Genomic DNA, 20,407 nt, shown 5'->3' on the forward strand with positions numbered 1-20,407 from the left:
TCAATTACTGTTTTGTTTTTGTTTTTACAAGGATAATTGCTTCTGTTACTAAGCATGTTGAAATAAGAGGAATATTATTATTCACTACTATTTCTATCCTTGTTATATGCATGAACGTAAAATGCACAGCATTCACTTTCTGCTCTGAATACAGATTTATTTCTTTAATGACAATCATTACTACAATTTCACATATATGACATGTATTACTTACAATTCACTAGCACTTTTACAGAGAGGTAATGTTTTTATTTATTACAACTGAATCTTTGAAATAATCACACTGTCTGCTAATGGCAAACTTAGAGAACTTGGATGTGATTTTACGGTGTCTGGCATTACACAGAGATGCACGAATTCAAAGCACAGCTCCTACTGGCTTTTATCAAAGCTGTGAGCTCTCACACATTGAACTTCAAACTTGTACTCATGCACTGACAGAAGCAAAAATAAAATAAAAAATACATACAAAAAGTCCTGAGGTAGATACCTCTAGGAAAAAAAATCAGCTTGAAAGGTTAGCATTTGCCAAAACTTACAAACAAGTGAAAACAAGATCTGGACCTGGCAGACATCTGGAACCATTGTCCAGTCAGTCTCACCTCTGTGCAGGGAAAGATCATGGAAAAGATCATCCTGGAAACTATGCTAAGGCACGTGGAAGATAGGGAGGTGACACTGGAGAAGGAAGCATGGCTTCACCAAGGACAAATCCTGTCTGACCAGCCTAGCGGCCTTTTTTGATGTCACTGCGTCAGTGGACAATGGAAGAGCCACTGATGTCATCTATCTGGACTTCAGTAAGGCCTCTGGCCCAAAACATCTTTACCTCCAAGTTGGAAAGATATGGATTTGATGGGTGGACAGTTCAGTGGATGAAAAATCGGCTGCAGAATCGATATAACTAAGAAGTCCTTTACAGTGAGGGTGGTGAGGCACTGGAACAGCTTGCCTACAGATGTGGTTGATGCCCCATTCCTGGAGACTATCAAGGTGTGGCTGGATCAAGCCCTAGGGAACCCAATCTAGCTCTGCATGTCCCTGTTCACTGCAGGGCAGTGGGACTAGATTATCTTCAAAGATCCTTTCCAACTCTAAGGAATCTATGATTCTATGACAGAAAACACAAACGTTTAACATATATGGATGCTTATGGGAAAGCTGGAGAAGGGTATACTATGAGTGTAGTGATAAAATAAGAGGTAATGGTTCTAAATGAAAAGAGAGGAAATTCAGATTAGATATTATGAAAAAAAATCTTCTCAGTGAGGGGGGGAGAGGCACTGGAACAGGTTGCCACATCCCTGGGAGTGTTCCAGGCTAGGATGGATGGGGTACTGGGTAGCTTGATATAGTGGTGAGTGTTCCAGCCCATTGCTAGATGAGATCTTTAAGGTTCCTTCCAAGTAAAATCATCCTATGATTCTGTACTTCTCAGAAGTATAGAAAGCAGAAAGTAAGTTTGCCAATAAAAGCAGACAAAAGAAGGCTTTATTAAGAAAAATTTGCAGCTGAAATTACAATAAATTGATATACAGCATGATGACAGCCAAAGCAATTTCTAAGAGATCCAAGCAGCATTTGGTCTTAAGGTTGCTAGTTAAATAATTATGTTTTCTTGCTTGAAGTTATTCAAGACCCTTCTTAAAAATCAGAGAAATGTTAAATTAAACATGTTAATTTTTTTTTTAAGGAAAGTAACATGTTATTTTCTCTATTTCCTTGACTAAGTAAAAGAAAACCTTTTTTTTTTTTTTTTTTTTTTTTTTTTAATTAAATAACAAAGACCTGAGGCATACTTGAATACACTTCATTCTACCTGTCATTTAAGTTTCCTCTGAGATATCTTTTGTCTAGGGAAGACTAGAGGCTAATCTAGTATGTAGAGCTCTCCAGAACAGATTCCATACTCAGTCTTACCTATACAAAAGGGAATTCAATGTAAAGAAGTTTCAGAGCATGTCTCAATATTCACCTTATACTCCCACAAACTGAAATTATTAGTCTGCATTGAATAAGAATTATCCCCACATAAATCAGATTGCTAACTTTGAGAGTGTTACTGAAGCATCTATAAAACTTCCTGAGAAAGATTGTTCTTGATGGTTGGAAAAGTGACTTATTTCTTTATGACTTAATACTTCCCTCAAGAACTCAACTAATTTGCAACTATAATCTCACCTACTGCTGAAAAATTTATCAAAAAGAAAAGGAGGGTCACCACCTTGGGTATCAGGAGAACATATTTCAGCCTCTTCAGCAATGTATTTGGGAAAAATGCAATGTGATATGACTCTGCAGAAAAGAAGTATGTGAAAGAGATAATTTTCAAGGCTCAAGTTCACGAATGCTCTACCTGATACACAGGTAAGCCAAAGTTGCATGGCTCCTGCATGGATGAAGAAGTTGCTTCTGACATAACTGAAAAATAAAAAAGGAAGCAATAAGGTGTGGAAGCAAGGACAGGCAACTCTGAAAGAATACAAAAGACATCGTCCAAATTTGAAGAGATAGGGTTAAGAAAGTAAAACTCTATCTAGAACTGAATCTGGATAGGAATATGAAGTGCATCAAGATTTTTAGAGGTACATCAGAGCAAAAGGAAGATAAGGAAAAATGTAGCAAAGGAACAGGTGATAAAGGACATAGTGCCTTCTTCAGATTGAACTTTATTAATAAGATCAGCTTTCTGGAGGACCGCATGTCTGAAACCAGTGGGAAAGTTTGGAGAAGGGAAAATTTACCCTGAGTAGAGATGAGCAAGGTTGAGGAACATTTTAAGAAACTGGACATATAAGACCATTGGATCTGATGGTATGCAGCTATGATTGTTGAGAGAGATGAGCAATGTCATGGCAAGGCCACTATCTTTGGATGGCCTTGGAAACTTAAAGAGTTCTTGAAGAATGGAAGATAAAGAATGACAGACCAATCTTCAAAAAGGAACATCCAGAGAAACACAGGTCAGTTCACCTAACCTTGATCCTTGGGCAGGTGACATAGCAAATAATCCTGGAAACTATTTCCAGACATACGATGGACAATATGGTGAAAGTATTGTTGGCGTTGACTTATAAAGAAGCAAATCACATTTAACGAACCTGACAGCCTTTTATTACAAACTGCTAGAGGTTACCCAACACTGGAACAGGCTGCACAAAGAGAATGTTGTAGTCTACGTAGTTGAAAAAATTCAAAATTTGATTAGACACAGCTTGAGCAACCTTCTTTGAACAGAGGGGCTGCACTAGATCACCTCCAGAGCTCCTTTTCCATCTTTTTAATTCTATGGTCATCTGATGAACTCACTTTATTTAAGCAAGTTAACAGAACTGAATTGTAGTTCAAAATTATAGGAAGGATTCAAACTGAAGAACTGAATATTCTAACCTAAACTAAGCTCTGCCAATAATTTATTCCAATAGGCAGAAGTACTACTCTGATTTTAATCTCTCTGTAACCTCTCTCTCATTCATATACATTTAATATAGGATACTGTAGGGAACTGTAATATCTAGGCTTAGTAGAAGAGTTTTCATTAAATAATAAGGCTACATGAAAAAAAAAGTTTTCTAAAATAGCAACTTCAGCTAGAAGTTGGATACTCTGAAAACACAGAGCCTAGAAGTAACTTCTAATGAAAGAACTAATTTTAAGAATGAAATGAAGCCAAAAATTTCAAGACCTAACACCTAGAGATTTACTTGTGCTTTGCCAGCTAAATTCAGGGATTGACAGACACAAGAAAGTACAAAACACAAGCTAAATCTTCAAAGGTTGAGCTATAATCATGTAACTTGGACTGCCAACACTTAAAGAAAAAAGACATATAAAAAACTAATTTTTTCTCTTATTTTTCTTGCATTTTTTTTCCCATTTTCTTTTCCTGTGCAGTTGATTCAATTTATTTCTTCCTTTGCAAGCTGTTACTGGAACCAAAAGAAAATGCACCATCTTAAACAATAGGAAAGTGAACTTGAGTAGATTCAAGATTATTATTTCCTAAAACTAATTTTAATTCTGTTAGTGCTGCATTAATTTCAAATGTCTTTCAGCAGGCAAGAAATAATTCTATAAGACAAACAATACAAATTGTGCTACTTTAAATTATACTATGAATGTGTACATCTACAAATGTGGTTCAGATGAACAAAAGCATCAGGTTGCATGTATTTCATTCAAGTTAATGAATGCAATCAACAACATCTTAAGTCTAAATCTAATCAAACCAAATAAATTATTTTTTGCTCAAGCATACCTCTATCAGGAATACTTTCAACATTTCCAAGACATTCTCCGCTGCACAAATCATGGCCATACAAACCTTGCTCTCTAGCTTAACACCAGACCACGTCACTGATACTCAGATCTAAACGAAGTCAGCTGCTGCTGCTTTTCTCCCTCAACACAAATCTAGCACAGCACCCTCTTCCTGCATCTCCAAATCTCCTAGTATTGCAAATACATTAACAAACTCACTTCTCATTCTTGCACTCACCCAAGCATGCATTACATTCATAGACTTAGCTGTGGATTGAGAAGGCTGCATCAAGAAGGCCTGATTAAAACTGATACTCCAAATTCGAAAGCCCTTGGCATGACAGCTCTAAGTCTAGCTCTATAAACATGTTTAACTTTAGCTCACCACATCCTATCTCCCTACATTAAATCTATGTCAGAAATCCTGTGAATTCTGGGAGTTCCTGCGCTGTCTTCAGTCCTGAAACCTACCTCCTACTCATCATTAATATCACTGCTGCCCTGCTAGACCAAGCCTTAACCAGTCAGGTGAGTGCTGACACCAAAAATGTAGACTAACTACAAAACTAGATTTAACCTACTACACACCTCAGCCACACAAACCAGAACTCAAACCTTAGCTACAAAACAAGCCTCAAATAGCCAATCCTTTCAGCCCAGACATAAAACCACTCTCTTTATCATTTGTACATCACTCAAAACCTACTAGCAGTGAGGTCTGCCCATTTTGGAGGTAAACCTGAGACAACAGTTCTGACTAGATGTGGTGCTCATTGCAGGTCATCAGGAAGAGCTGACCCAAAAACAAACCACCACCACAAATGTTGTCTATGACTGTCACAGCTCACGGCATATCTAGGGAGTTTGTTCTAATACAACTCTATTCTGACTAAAACCCAGGCAGCAAAATAAGCACAGCTTGTTAGGTTGTGACAAATGTTACCTTTCAAACTTTTTCCTCTTTGCTGACAACCTTATTTTGCAATCCCAAACCTAAATCAGGTGTAAGACCATCAGCCATCCCAACAAACAATCTAAGCCAGGCCATACGGTCCCTTGAAAACACAGACCTCAGCCCAAGCACACAGATAAACCGACTGCAAAGCAAAAATATTGCTTACCAAAGAACACGTAAGGATTAGAAACAGTATTTCTATGCTTGATGGAACACCACAGAAGATATACCACTGCGCATGTGCTTCATGGTTATATCTCACGGTGCTTTAACATTTCAGAAAGTACTGAGCAAACATCAACTAATCCTCCAGACACTGTGATTTCAGTAGTGATGTCTATACATAAACTCAATAGGTTGATAGCCACAGTTTCAAAGGTACTTTTTAACAAAAAAGTCAGCTACAAATAGGTTCCCAATGGGGCAGGCCAATGCTCGAATTCTTTATGAACAGAACCATCCTACATATTTAAAGAGAGGGAAATAAGCATGAAGCAATTTAAATATATAAAGTGTCCTGTAAAATGAAAAGATCACTTTGGATAAAAAAAGGATGAAGCCACGATTTCACTGTTAAGTCACTAGCTTCCTTACCTTCCACTTACATTTTACTATTTTTAACTAGGTGATTATTTAAAGACAGTTTAAACTGTAATTACTCTTTCAAACATTCAAATCCACTTACTGGTAACTACTAACTAGAAATTCTAGGGCTACTATGCTTCCCATTTCTGTTATATGCAGATATAAAATACTACCAGAAAATATATTGCAAGCTATTAACAGAGGAACTATTCACTTATACCATTTCTTGAAAAGCATTTGGTGAAGCTGTGTTAAAAGTACATCATAATGAAGATTTTAAACAAGTCCAAAATAAAATTAAAAGGTAAACCCGATATTAAAAATTACCTCACCTACAAAGTGAACTTCTAAGAGCACATACGGTAGGATACACTAATTCACACAGGTAACACCAATATCCAAAAGCACTAAGGAAGCGGTGGTTAATTTTCTCTAACATCATGCTATTTTATACATCAAAGCTTGGTATGTCCTGTGAAGAAAGCAAGTTAACAGGAGCACATCTATTTGATTAGGGAGTAGAGAAACTGTGAACCATTTTTAATTTTCTGGTTTTAACATGCCATACTGTTTTGTATGCATCTTTAAATTTAATCTTTAATAGAGAATGACATACGCCACAAAAGTAGGCGTATGCTTCAAAGATATATGGCCCTCTTCTGACATATAGTGAGTCCTGAATGATTCTTTCACTGTCTTTCAGGGGAAACATGTATGACTTCACAAATATGTATCTCCAAACCAGGTGTGTATCTTTGAGGGAAAAAAAAAAAGCAGATCCACTGATTATTATATAAAACCATTAATTCCTTTGTTACCAGTAGCATCAACAGTCACACGAAATAAAAATATAATTCTGTACTTAGCCAGGGTGCTATTTTGCAACAACTTTCAGCATTCACAGTTTGAAGTATGTTACAATCTGTGCTTACCAGCTTAAAAAGAAAAGAAATGACATCTTAAAAAGGATGAACAGATGTCCAGATGCAAGTTCAATTATTTTCATGAGGTCTGCATAGCATAACTCTCTTTTCTTTTACATGGGTGAAGTATTACTAATTTGATATGCAAGTAAAAGTAGAAAATGCAAAAATCCAAAAAGGCTGACCAGTCATTTTAGTATCTTTTACAGTCACATAATATGCTCAGCTACTTTCTTCTAATCAACAAATTAAGCCACTTTACACCATATTGGGAAAAGTAGCAAGGAATTTTTCTATCCCATGTAAATGCTTTATTACAATTGTTATAACACAGACATATGTCTGAGGAGATTGGACATATGGGTAGAAAGGACAACACAGGAAACTAATGACTTGTCAGTTTCATCCATGTGCCAGGAATGATCACAGAACAGATCCTCCTGGAAGCTATGCTAAGGAATGTGGAAGAGAGGGAGGTGATACTGGACAACTAGCATGGCTTCATCAAGGGGAAGTCCCACCTGCCCAACCTCGTGGCCTTCTGTGATGGTATCAAATGAACAAGGGAAGAGCCACTGACTAGCTAGACTTCACTAAGGTCTTCGATACAGTCCCTCACAACATTTTTCTCTCCAAATAGGGAATATATGGATTTGATGGGTGGACAGATCAGTGGAAAAGGAACTAGTTGCAAGACTGTACCCAGAGAGTAGCGGTCAGTGGCTCAATGTCCAGATGGAGATCAGTATTGAGTGGTATCCTCCCCTCAAGGGACAGTACTGGAACATTAATATCATCATCAATGACACTGACAGTAAGACAGAAGCACAGAATCATAGAATTACAAGGTTGGAAATGACCTATAAGATCATCTAGTTCAACTGTCTTCACATTACCACTGCTACCACAAGCTCCTCATCCATATCTCACAGCTCCTCATCCAGACACCTCTTGAACACTGCCAGGGATGGCGACTCCACCACCTCCCTTGGCAGGCCATTCCAGTGCCTGACCACTCTCTGAGAAAAAGTTTTTCCTTATGTCTAACCTAAACCTCCTCTGATACAACTTGCGGCCACCTTCAAAATTTTTGCAGATGACACCACACTCTGTATGGCTGACACATCTGAGGAATGAGAAATTATCATGAGAGACCTAGACAGGCTTGAGCAGTGGACTCAGAAGAATCTCATGAAGTTCAACAAAATCAAATGCAAGGTCTTGCACCTGGGTCAAGGCAACAGAAAGTTACATAATCTGGAATACAAGCATTTTACAATGTCACAGAGTTAACTAGATCAATCTATGCCCGTGACCGGGGCAGTAGGCCGCTGGCCCCACAAAATGGGAAGGAAGGAAGGGAGGGGAAAAAAAAAAAAAATAGCCCTCTCGCCCACTTATATGTTACATCTCTTCCTTGATGGCCCAAAGTCTCATGGGCCCACCAAGCTAGAAATAATTCACCCTTGTTCTTCCAGTCCAGGTCTATTTGAGCCACCTCAATTTTGGCAGCTTGTTCTACAGTTATTTTGCTGTTTTTCAATAGCCCGACTATTGGCACATGAGCATCTACATGGCAAACCCTCACGACCATATTTTTTATTCAAGCAGCAATATCTTTCCACAGTTCAGCAGCCCAAATAGGTTTACCCCTTCTTTGCCAGTTATTTTGCTCCCACTGCTGTAACCACCCCCACAGAGCATTTGCCACCATCCATGAGTCAGTAAAGATAAAGCACTGCCCACCTCTCCCATTCAGCAACATCTAAGGCCAGTTGGACAGCCTTTACCTCTGCAAATTGGCTTGATTCTCCTTTCCCTTCAGTGGCCTCTGCAACTTGTCGTGTGGGGCTCCACACAGCAGATTTCCATCTGCGATGCTTTCCCACAATACGACATGATCCATCTGTGAACAGGACATAATTTTTTTCATTTTCTGGTAATTCATTGTATGGTGGGGCCTCTTTAGCTTGTGATACTTCTTCTCCTGGTGATGTTCCAAACATTTTACCTACAGGCCAGTCCATGATGACCTCTAGGATTCCTGGACGGCTGAGATTCCCCATCCGTGCTCGTTCCGTAATCAACACAACCCATTTACACCAAGTCGCATCAGTTGCATGATGGGTGGGGGGAACCTTTCCTTTAAACATCAGAAGGAGCTGTGTTTCAGTACCGACTACTTCAGAAGCAGCCCGAACTCCCTCATACGCAGCTAAGATCTCCTTTTCCGTTGGAGTGTAGCCCTCTTCCAACCCTCTGTATGCTCAACTCCAGAATCCCAGGGGTCGGCCTCGGGTCTCTCCTGAGGCTCTTTGCCACAAACTCCAAGTGGGACCTTTCTCTCCAGCAGCAGTGTAGAGGATGTTCTTTATACCCTGTCCTGTCCGTACTGGCCCTAGGGCCACAGCACAGGCTACCTCCTGTTTAATCTGCTCAAAAGCCTGCTGCTGCTCAGGGCCCCATGTAAACTCATTCTTCATTCGCATCACATGATAAAAGGGGCTTACAATGAAGCTATAGTTTGGAACATGCATTCTCCAAAAGCCCACTACGCCCAGAAAAGACTGTCTCTCTCTCTTGCTAGTGGGTGCAAACATAGCAGTGATTTTGTTGATCACATCTGTCGGGATGTGACGACGGCCATCTTGCCACTTTATACCTAGGAACTGAATCTCCTGAGCAGATCCTTTCACTTTGCTTCACTTAATAGCAAAAGCGGCACACCGAAGAATTTGGATTATTCGCTCTCCTTTCGTGAAGACTACTTCTGCTGTATCACCCCACACAACGATGTACTGCAGGTGCTCAGGAGCACTGCTTTGTTCCAATACAGTTTGGATCAACCCATGGCAAATGGTCGGGCTGTGTTTCCACCCCTGGGGCAAATGGTTCCAAGTATACTGAACACCGCTCCAGGTGAAAGCAAACTGTGGCCTACATTCTTTGGCCAAAGGAATGGGGAAAAAAAGCGTTAGCAATGTCAATGGTGGCATACCATTTGGCTGCTTTTGATTCCAGTTCATACTGGAGTTCTAAACATGTCCGGCACAGCAGCACTCAGTGGGGGTGTGACCTCATTCAGGCGACGGTAGTCCACTGTCAAGCCTCCATTCTCCACTGGCTTTACGCACTGGCCATATGGGGCTGTTAAAAGGCGAGTGAGTTTTGCTGATCACTCCCTGACTCTCTAATTGACGAATCAACTTATGAATGAGGAGCAAGGAATCCCTGTTTGTGCAATACTGCCACACGCGCACCATTTTTGAAGCAATTGGTACCTGTTGCTCTTTTACTTGTAGCAACCCCACAACAGACGGATCTTCTGACAGGCCAGGCAAAACAGACAGCTGCTTAATGTTGTTTGTGTCTACAGCAGCTATTCCAAAGGCCCATCGATACCCCTTAGGATCCTTGAAATGCCCCCTTCTGAGGTAATCAATACCTAGTATACATTGAGCCCCTGGACCAGTCACAATAGGGTGCTTTTGCCAATCCTTACCAGTGAGGCTTATCTCGGCCTCCAACACAGTCAATTCTTGAGAGCCCCCAGTCACTCCAGAAATATGGATTGATTCTGTCCCTTCATGACTCGAGGGCATCAGAGTACACTGTGCACCGGTATCCACCAATACCTTATATTTCAGTGGTTCTGATGTGCCAGGCCATCGAATCCACACAATCCAATAAACTCTATTATCCCTTTCCCTCCCTGACTGAGGGCAGGGCCCCTCTATTCATTACCTGTGGTAACCGGAGCAACTGCACTGGCGGTTGATCTGCTTTGTAATTCTCTCACCCGTGCTTGTAGTACAGGAGTAGCTTGGTCGTGCCACTTCCTCATGTCTTCTCCATGGTCACGTAAGTAACGCCACAAGGCAATTCGCGATGTAGGATTCCTTACTGGAAAGCATTTGCCCCTAACAGCTGAGATTTTTGATGGTGCATATGAGAAGAAGGGTTCATCATCTTTAATTAGTTGAATTTGCATTAGTTTGATCAGCTCCTTCATTAGACTCTCTTGATTATCCTGATCTTCATCAAGCATTTCTGATACTACAACAGGTTTGTCACGATTAATCTATAAAGACACTTGCTCTTGCAATTCATTCAGTTGCTCCGTCATTTGTGAGATGGTGGAAATGGAAGCATGAGTTGGGGGTAGCTGTTGTTCATAGCTTTGAAGCGTAAGAATCAATTAAAAAACTTAGGGTCTTCTCTGTTGGTCCTGGTATCTGTCAAACATTGCCATTAGTGTACCGGTGTATCTGTCTGGTGCTGTTGTTGTGAATTTCTGCCATATATCTGGCATTGCCTCACTCTCTCAGGGTCGTGGTCTTGGCGTGGGTGATTAGGAACAAAGTTAGGGTCATCAACATTTCCACCACGGCTATTTCCCTCAAATACTGGATACCCTTTTCAACTGTATCCCACCTTTTTATCACAGGCTTCAAGCCACCTTTCCTTCACGGCTATTAACACTAGTTCCCAGAGGGTGGCAGCCCCATCCAAACATTGACTAATTCCTCTGTCAATAGCTGGATCTCTGACAATGGCTCCTAGTTGGCGAGTTTCATTACCATCTAGAGACAAGCTACTGGCCCCGCCGTCCCAATAGCAAACCAACAAGGAAACGAGAATTTCATTTGAGCGCCGTGTAAACTCCTTTCTTGAGCCTTGGATTTCAGTCATGTTCAGAAGCTGACGTGTAGTAATAGAGACTTCCTCTTCATCACTCTCTTCTGCATGTCTCTTAGCTTTTCCTTTTGCCTTTCCCGATGATGATGGTTCTGAGGATGGCCCCTCACCTGGATGTTCCTCCACCTCCTCCTTCGCTTCTTTTTTCCATTCTAGACACGAGGATACTCGTTTCCATTTCTTGCCCTCCACAGGGGCAACTGATATTGTTACTGGTGTCTCCTGTAATTGATCAGATTTGACTTGGAGATTCTCCCCTTTGGCTGGAACCTCAGCTCGGAAAATCTCTCTCTCCAGAATAATATTATACAGGGCGTGGTAAGTACAAGCCAAACCCCAAATAAGTTGTACCTCTTTAGATTTATGTAAGCCGCACCATCCCTGACTCAAATTCTGGCTTAGTTTCTTGGGATCCCACAGGTGTTCAAGAGTGAAATCCCATGACATTGCGGATCCCTGTGCTTCTAAGATTTTTCCTAAACCTCTCCATATTCCCTGCCAGTAAGCATTCTCCAGTTTTTGAGGAGACTCCTTCCACTTACCACGCTTGTATTAGAATACATTTAGGGAGATTGATAACATGAACAGGGCTACACCCACAAACATGAGCATTAACTAAGTATTTGAAAAATGTCTGACAAACTGAGAGGAAAGCCTGGAAACTGGTCTGAACATTATGTTGTCTGTAATATTAGTTATTCCATTTGGGATGTAGATGTTTGTAAAGTTAGCCATTCCATCTGGGATGCAAGTGTCAAAATTCATATCATACCACATTGCAATATAGGTACCAATATAGGTACCATATGGGTGTCTCCATCAATGCCCTTATGCGGTTATATATGAACACAAGTCCACAACAAGTAATTATGACATTGATGACTGGCCAGTGGGTCGCGAGTAACACCATAGCTTTTAATCCCTTACACAGCGCCCCCACAATAAAGAGTGGGTTCATTGCTGGTTTCTGCTAAAAAGGGGTTAATGAATTGAAGCTAACAAGAGGAGGGGGTAAAAAAGAAAAAAGGCACTACCTAGACTAAGCAGTGCTCAAAGTTTACAAATATCCCAGAATACTGGCAGTACGCCTGGTCTTTCAAGGTCAAGTTTTCCAGCACAAAAACCTGAACCTACTGATAATGCTCCCTAACGAAGCTCCCTAAGAGCAGAGAGAGAGATTCGTTCTAAAAGCTAAGAAGTAGATATGCCCGCATTCTCCACCAAAAGCTGTCACAGAGTTAACTAGATCAATCTATACTCATGACAGGGGGCAGTAGGCCCCTGCTGCCCACTCCCCCCCAGCCCCACAAAATGGAAAGGAAGGAAGAGAGGAAAAAAAAAAAAATAGCAACAATCTATGGAGGAAAACTTATTTTACTAACTATGATATCGGAATGCAAGATAACACAATATCATACAATCTAATTGAAATTGAGACTAATAAATCAAATAAGATAGAAGAGAGAGAGTTCCTGAGACCAAGTCAAGCCTGAAAAGCTTGGAACGGCTAGGAAAGCACCCTCCAGCACCCACTGCCAGGCAGTAAGAGACCGCCCCACTTCCGTAATGTATAGGGATAGATACCTGGAATTGGAGCACTAACACTTTAATTCCAGTACACTACATGATGTTTTGATGCGGAATACTGAAAACCAAAAAACATAAAGCCATGACATACAAATCAATTAAAATTAAACTAAAAACCTTGAAATACCTACAGGATACATTTAGAAAAATTAAAAGGAATTTTGTTTTCAATCCAAATCAATGTTAGAAAACAGCAACTTTAAGAAAAGTAACTGTACAAAATCAAAGAAATTTGCTTGGATGCAAAAGCCATTATTTTCAATTTCTGTGTCTCACCAAATATTTAGGAATTAATTGCAGGCTAGCAAAAAGACATCCAACATTCCTGTTCATCTCTTACCATAACTAAACCTAAGAGTCCCTAATTCCATTTTCTGAAATGGAAGACATGAAATAGCTTTGCAATTAATAGAAGTTTTGCTTAAGTAATAAAACAGGATTATGACAACAGTCAGTTAATGGAAGTTGATCGTGCCTACCAAAAGTAGTGCTCCATAAAGTCAGAAACACTCAGAAACAGGTCTGTAAAACAGGCTGTCAGAAATACTGGAGTTTAGTGTTCTACTCTACTAAGTAGAGAAGCTTGCATTAAGCAGAAATTCCATAAAAATGATCACTTACAGAATGTACATGGGTTTGTAAGTGAACATAAAACATAAATGTGCATAGATGAACATAAAACTAAATACACAAATGCATGAAACTGAAAATATTCATTTCTCAGCAAGCCAGAACTCCAGTCATGTACAGTGAACTACATGGACTTGCAGTTGTCAAGATCTTGTACTTCTAAAAAGGTCATCTACAGAGATATCTGCATACAGTTCCTGTAGTTACATATACTGTCACCTGGAATCTTCTCCATTTCCCAGACAAAGTCTGACCTCCATGCTGGCAATGAACACTTCCAGACTGCTTTATTACTGTAAAACACTGGAGATTTCCTATGTATATGAAACTCAGTTATTCTTCTGATTGATACTTAAAAGGTGCGTGTTTTAAAGGAGTTGAAAGAAAGCACCGTAAGCTAAGGACTATATAAAACTCCTTTTCCAGCCCTGAGTTTGCAATTGGTTGATCAAGGTCAATTAAACTCCCAGGAAGCACTATTAACACTGGATGGGAACAATATAAATACACAAATACCAGAAGGCAATATGCCTTCATCACCCCTGTGCAACATTGCTGGGAAGAAAATAAAAACAGAAATACATAAAAGAGGGTATATCATTTCAGGAACAAAGGCAGATTTTTAACAGTGGAAGGACATAGAAGCAGAGCAGTAAACTTTCTTTATGGAAACATATTTCTAAATTCTTGGATTTGAGATGATCCAAAAAGATCTTCAGAGGGGTGCACAGAAAGTGCTGTTTAGAGAAGGGGTAAAAAGGAACCTCATTAAGTTATTAAGCTTTTAAAATTCATTAAGTCAGAAAATCTTTCTATGCTTCCCTTTGCACAATAGCGAAAATACGCCTCCTCATATTAAAGGTGGGAGGCATTTTGTAAAGGCTTTTGGTAAGTACAAAATCTGGAAATTTGTATTATGCATTGTAACAGAAAAGATCTGCAGTAAGCACAAATATAAGGTAAGTAAAATGTAACAGGAGAAGACCTATAGATAGCAAAGAATTTACCTGAAAAGAGACCTGGTCCTGAAGCTGAAAAAGTGAAGTAACAAGTGCATTTTGCTGTCCTGATTTTTTTTTTTTTTTTTTTTTTTTTTTAACATATAGTAAATATAAAGATCAAAAGAATTTTTATTTTTTCTTTTGAATGCAAGTTCCTGTCTGCCCAGAAATTCTCCTGAGCTCTGAAACTGGGCCATGAAGACATTTCATACAAAAATCCACCTGATGAAGGGCAGGAAAGATGGTTCCTATGTAAGGGTTACATAGGAAAACAACTTATTAGAGAGCGAGGAAAAACTCGTGGCATCTTTTAAACTTTCCGCTGTACCTACTCTACAGTATAAACTATTCCTGGCACAAGTTTTAACCACTTATAGCATTTCTTTCTGCTTATATTGGCTAAAAAGCAAAGTGCAAAATTGTTGTACACAACCAGTAAGGGCATCAAGCCATCCTTGAGAAACAGAGTTTTAATTCATTTACTATGTCAGCTGTTGTATAGGAATTGTTCATGGATTAAATCACCAATTTTTTAATATTTATGTACGAATCCAATCTTCTATTCTCTTCCCGTAAATATATAAATTTTATATTAAGTTTTATTTTATATTAAGTTATATTATGCAAGTAATAAAAACAAATTACCATTGGAAAAATCCAACTCGCTACTGTATAAGGAGAATCCTTTGTGGTTAAAATCATATATAATCTAATTTTCTCAACTTCAAGTAATACAGTTTTGTAATCTTTCCTTTTTGTGACTTACAGAAAAATATAAAGACTACTCAAGCAACACGTAGGATATTTTTTAACCTGCACCATACTGTTGGTGATACACCTATGATAAATATTTATTAGACATGCAAATGACTTCATTTTTCACTTAATAACAAGCTGCATGCTTTCTTTTCATTGACCCTTGTAGGACACTACCCGATCAAGTCATATTCCCAAGTGAGACTGTACCATTTTTAATTAGATGTATACCATTGCACAAAAATATATGAAAACCTAAATGATTTTACATCTTCTCCAAATTTTAAAAGGCACATCTACTTATTCTCTCTTTCTTTCCAACTCCATAGGTTACTTGAAAAAAAATGATGCTGGTTCCATCTATTCAAAGTCCACATCATTTCAATACAAAAATCCATATAAGAAATCAATTTTACCAAATATATTATCTCCACTCCATTTCCCTTTTCATCTCCTACTCATTACAATCAACAAAATACAACTTTAAGCACTGGATAACATTTGTATCATGTAAATTAATATAATGGAAAGCTACAAATTTAATTCTGAAGATAAATAATGCAACTTTCAATCTCAAGTACAAATGGAAAAAGAGACATAATTCTTTGTGGGTCCAGCTGGATACCAAAGCTGTATGCCTACACAGCTCACAATTTACATCTTTAAAGAATTAATTTCAACTAACTCTTAATATTAACTCAAGTATTTTCCAAATTACACAGCATGATCTTATAACCTATACAGTCTATTATATACTCCGATCATTTTACTTTTGCCCATCAGGAATTTTTATTTTTCTTTATATCTCTTTTGAATCTGCTGGTAAAATTAGGATTCTTAAACCTGCACATTTTATAGAATGATCAACTGACTAAAATGCTATGCTGGCACTGCTCAGCAATAGCCAAAACACTGCTGTAAATCAATGACATTCTAGCTATAAGTGTAGAGCACAGCACTGTATGGTGCTGCGAGGAAAGCTAACTCCCTCCCAGCCAGACCCTGTACAACATTCTATAGAATGATGAACTGACTACATTCCATGAAACAAATAGATATAGAAAAAAACACGCCCCAAGGCCAATCCCTGGATTTTCTCCAGAAGAAAAGATGGCAGTACCTGGTAAGCTTGCAACATCTGCTCAGCAAACTGCTGTAGTTCTGACAGTAGAAAAGACATTAAAGAATTTCGAAGTGTGTTGTTCCTTCCTAGCAAAACAAGAGTGTGTGATACAGCATCCAGTGCCTGAAACTAAAAAGAAATGTAATCTTTCAAAACCTGCTTTTTTTTTTTTTTTTTTTTTTTTTACCCCAAATGAATCCCTTAAACAGAAACAACACTTACACATCACTTTTTTTAAGAATGAAGGCAAACTCATATAATTTATATATGTAATTAAGGTAAATACAGCATATAGGAGGTATATATTCTCATATACCATTATGAAAACCCACATCCTTTACACAGAAATCATGTCCTCTCTTAAGTTTAGCACTACACCATATAAAGAAACGCCTCCAAGGTTGCAAACTCTGCAGGGGGCAGCTCTTGGGCATTAGCAGTCATCATGCCCTTCCTGCTGTCATAGCAAATGAGTGACCACTCTGCACAGACAGAGACTAATTTTGTCACAGGTAGACAAATGAACAAATAAATAATTTGAAATAAGTAAGCTAAGAGCTATATTGGATGTTTCAGTCAATAGAGTTATCAAGAATAAACTTGATTAAATGCAAACTGATTGAAGATGCACTGGACTTTCAAGTTTAAACAATTCATTTGCAATTTGTTGTTTAACTGGCTGTTACTTAGGCATGTCTCTTGAACCACAAAAGGAGTTATGTGAACTTAAATGAGATTTATGATTGCTATTCCTTTCTATTTAAAATAAATAAAAATTATTTTCTTAGTTTCCATAAATACAATGTACTGTTATTATATAATGTTGTAATTTATGTAACATAGTGCTCTAGACAGCAACAAAACATTTCATGTAACGCTACTAGAATATGTTTCTCTAATGTAAGAATTCAAAAATACATTACATATAATGAATATAAAACTTTATACCCCTACAGCATTCAGTTTATTCAGTAGCACTTGTACAGTATCTCTTGAAACAGCTAACACACTGCAGATGGATATTCTTGACTGACAAAACAGTACTCTGACCTTGTCTTAACCACTCAGAAGCACTATTGCAAGTAGTTAATTCCTCTAGCCAAGTTATGCTTATCTGTACTTAGACCAACTGCTGTTTTTTGTCCATTTTGTTTGGCTATGAGTTTATGGGGAAGTTCAGGTTGGATATTTGGAAAAAATTCTTTTCAGAAAAGAGTGGTCAAGCACTGGAGCGGGCTGTCTAGGCAGGTGGTAGAATCACTGTCCTGGAGGTGTTCAAGAAACATTCAGATGTTGAACGAAATGACATGGTTTAGAGGGGAAATACTGTAGTAGGGGGACAGGTGGACTAGATGACTTCTGAGATCTTTTCCAACCTTGGTGATTCTATGATTCTGTATATATTCACATTCTCAACTAAACCACCACTTAACAAGTCTGAATGGAATAAATCTTCCTGAAAAGCATTTCCAAACAGATGACAGTCAGGAAGGTAATGATGAATCATCAATGTGGACTTACAAAGGAGAATGCTTAGACAACCTGATAGCCTTCTAGGATTAGATGTTTAGCTGAATGGGTGCAGGAAGAACAGTGACCCTTCTACCTTGATACAATAAGACTTTCAACACTGTCTCCCATAATACCCATTTCAACAAAATTATGAAATATTGAGTAAGTAGACAGTGTGAGGGATTAATAACTGCCAAATCTGCCACACTTGGGGAACTGTGATCTGAGGTACAACATCCTGCCAGAGGCCACTCACTAGTGGTATTTCTCAGGGCTTACTGTTGGCACCAGGCCTGTTTAATATCTTCACGAGTAAGTTCTGTTATGATGGGACAGACTGCACCCACAGCAAGTTTGAAGACAATACAAAAGCAGAAAGAGTGGTGGGCTCCCTGGTGACCAAAGAGTTGAAAAAGCTAGCAACATGTCATAAGCCAACACCACCCCAGTCTGCAAGAGCAGAAGCACTGCCAGCAGATTGAGGGAGGTGATCTTTACCCTCTGTTCACCACTGGTGAAAGACATTTGGAGTTTTGAGGTTCAGTTCTGGGTTCTCCAGCAGAGAAGAAGGAAATGTGCTGGAGTAAAAAAACCAAAGATAACAATGAAGGAATTGGAATGTCTGAAACACAAAAAGCTGCTGAGAGAGCTCCAACTACTCAGCTTTAGAAGAAAAGGCTTGGAGGAATCTTATCAATGCATATATCTGATGGGGAAAAGTAAAGAAGATGTAGCCTGACTCTTCTCAGTGGTACCTGGTGAAATGACAAGAAACAACAGCCAAAACACAGGAATTTCTATTTAAATATGATTTAAAAAAACAAAAAGCAATTAAAAAACCTGTCTACTGTGAGAGTAATCAGTGATAGAAGTTGCCCAGGGAGATTGTGGAGCCTCCATCCTTGGGGATATTCAATGCATGACTGAATGCAGCCCCTGACAACCTGCCCTGATTGAGCCTGCTTGAGCAGGGAATTGGATCCTTTAACATCAATGAATCCATATTTACATTTTTGCCTTGTTTCAAAACACTACCTGCCAAGTCAACTGGTTCCAGTTTCTATTAAAATACTGCTACTACCAACAAAAACACTGCTAATGATATCTTTCATTTTACTTAAAAAGCAATTCTTACACAAGCATGAAATCAATCAGTCTTTAAAGTGATGCGATGGCATTTAGGATGCATTGAAGTGCTCAGGTTTCCATGGTTCAAGAAGAATACAATTTACAGATTTATTTATTTATTTTCACATCTTAAATGGATTAACTATCATTTATTAGCTAAGGTTTCTAAGAGTTACAACTTTAATAACACCCTACTAGACATTTACATAGCTATTAGTCCTAGACAATACATTTTTGACTTTTATAAGCCTATGGAAGCACCCACAACACTGACTCAGTATCTTCAGGCATATTTATACCACAGATCTTTTGACTGTATCCCAGCAATTTATGGTGTTGAGACTATATTCATTCCAATGTGAAACTAGTACTGGTTCCCAATTCTCTATTGTTCAAGATCCCTTCTCCACAGAGTTATAATCTCAAGGATATCACAGTTTACATTTCCAGTTTTCAAGTTCATGTATTATCTGAATATATGGAGATTTCATACATATATCCTGTAAGTTATTTAGCCTTCAATTCTACCAAGAATACACATCCTTGAGGAAAGTAATAAAATACAATCACCCTGCATTAATTTTTCCGTGACTAAGGGTCAGTATGGTCACACCCTGCAAAAGCAATCCAGCATCTTCCTCCTCTCACCCGTTTTCCAATTTCACTGTAGAAGTAGTTAATCAGTAGCTTCCCAATTACTTTCACAATGGTCGATAGTTGATGTAATGCCTATTTACCAGCCTAATACAACCAATCAGCTTGGCTATCATTTGCCCATTATGAGACAATCTCCTGTTCACAATCATAACAATCAAACTTTAGTGAATCTTTGCTATTAATCACCTCTTTTAGGTGTAATCTCAAAATAAATACAAGAAAATTATAAAAGACAGCCAAGTTCTTATGATCAGCATCAAATCTTTGTGCTGACACAGATAAATAATAAATCCTGATATTAAAGAAAATTCAGAAATTGTATACATATAGCTTTGAAAATCTGCAAGATTAAAACGTTAAAATTAAATGTTCCATAAAAAAATACCTGCAGCTATCACTAGAAGAAAAAAAGCAAAATGAGACCAAGTAAAGGAATGAAAAGATAAAATGTGATCTGAAGACACCTTCACAAACTAATGAGCTTTCATTAGACATTATTCAGTACTCCATGCTTCTTAGACAGGCAAAACTCATTGATTCAACCATAATTTAGAGACAGAAATCAAATAACACAGTCTGCTTTAGGTCTGAT

The 20,407-nt window shown here is 38.5% G+C and overlaps 1 protein-coding gene across 2 annotated transcripts in view; it reads right to left on the reverse strand.

Moving 5' to 3' along the window:
* Positions 1-20,407, reverse strand: part of MEI4 (meiotic double-stranded break formation protein 4) — a 91,185-nt gene that overhangs the window by 27,136 nt on the left and 43,642 nt on the right. The window contains exon 5 of one of the 2 annotated variants that reach the window (XM_090136108.1): positions 16,516-16,647. The exons of the other annotated variant lie outside the window; for it this stretch is intronic. Coding sequence (XP_089992234.1) covers positions 16,516-16,647 — 132 coding nt within the window. The remainder of the gene's footprint in view (positions 1-16,515; positions 16,648-20,407) is intronic. 2 annotated transcript variants of the gene reach the window in all.

The sequence above is a fragment of the Phasianus colchicus genome, chromosome 2 (assembly GCF_987193195.1).
Source record: "Phasianus colchicus chromosome 2, bPhaCol1.hap1.1, whole genome shotgun sequence".
NCBI classification, from domain to species: Eukaryota; Metazoa; Chordata; class Aves; order Galliformes; family Phasianidae; genus Phasianus; species Phasianus colchicus.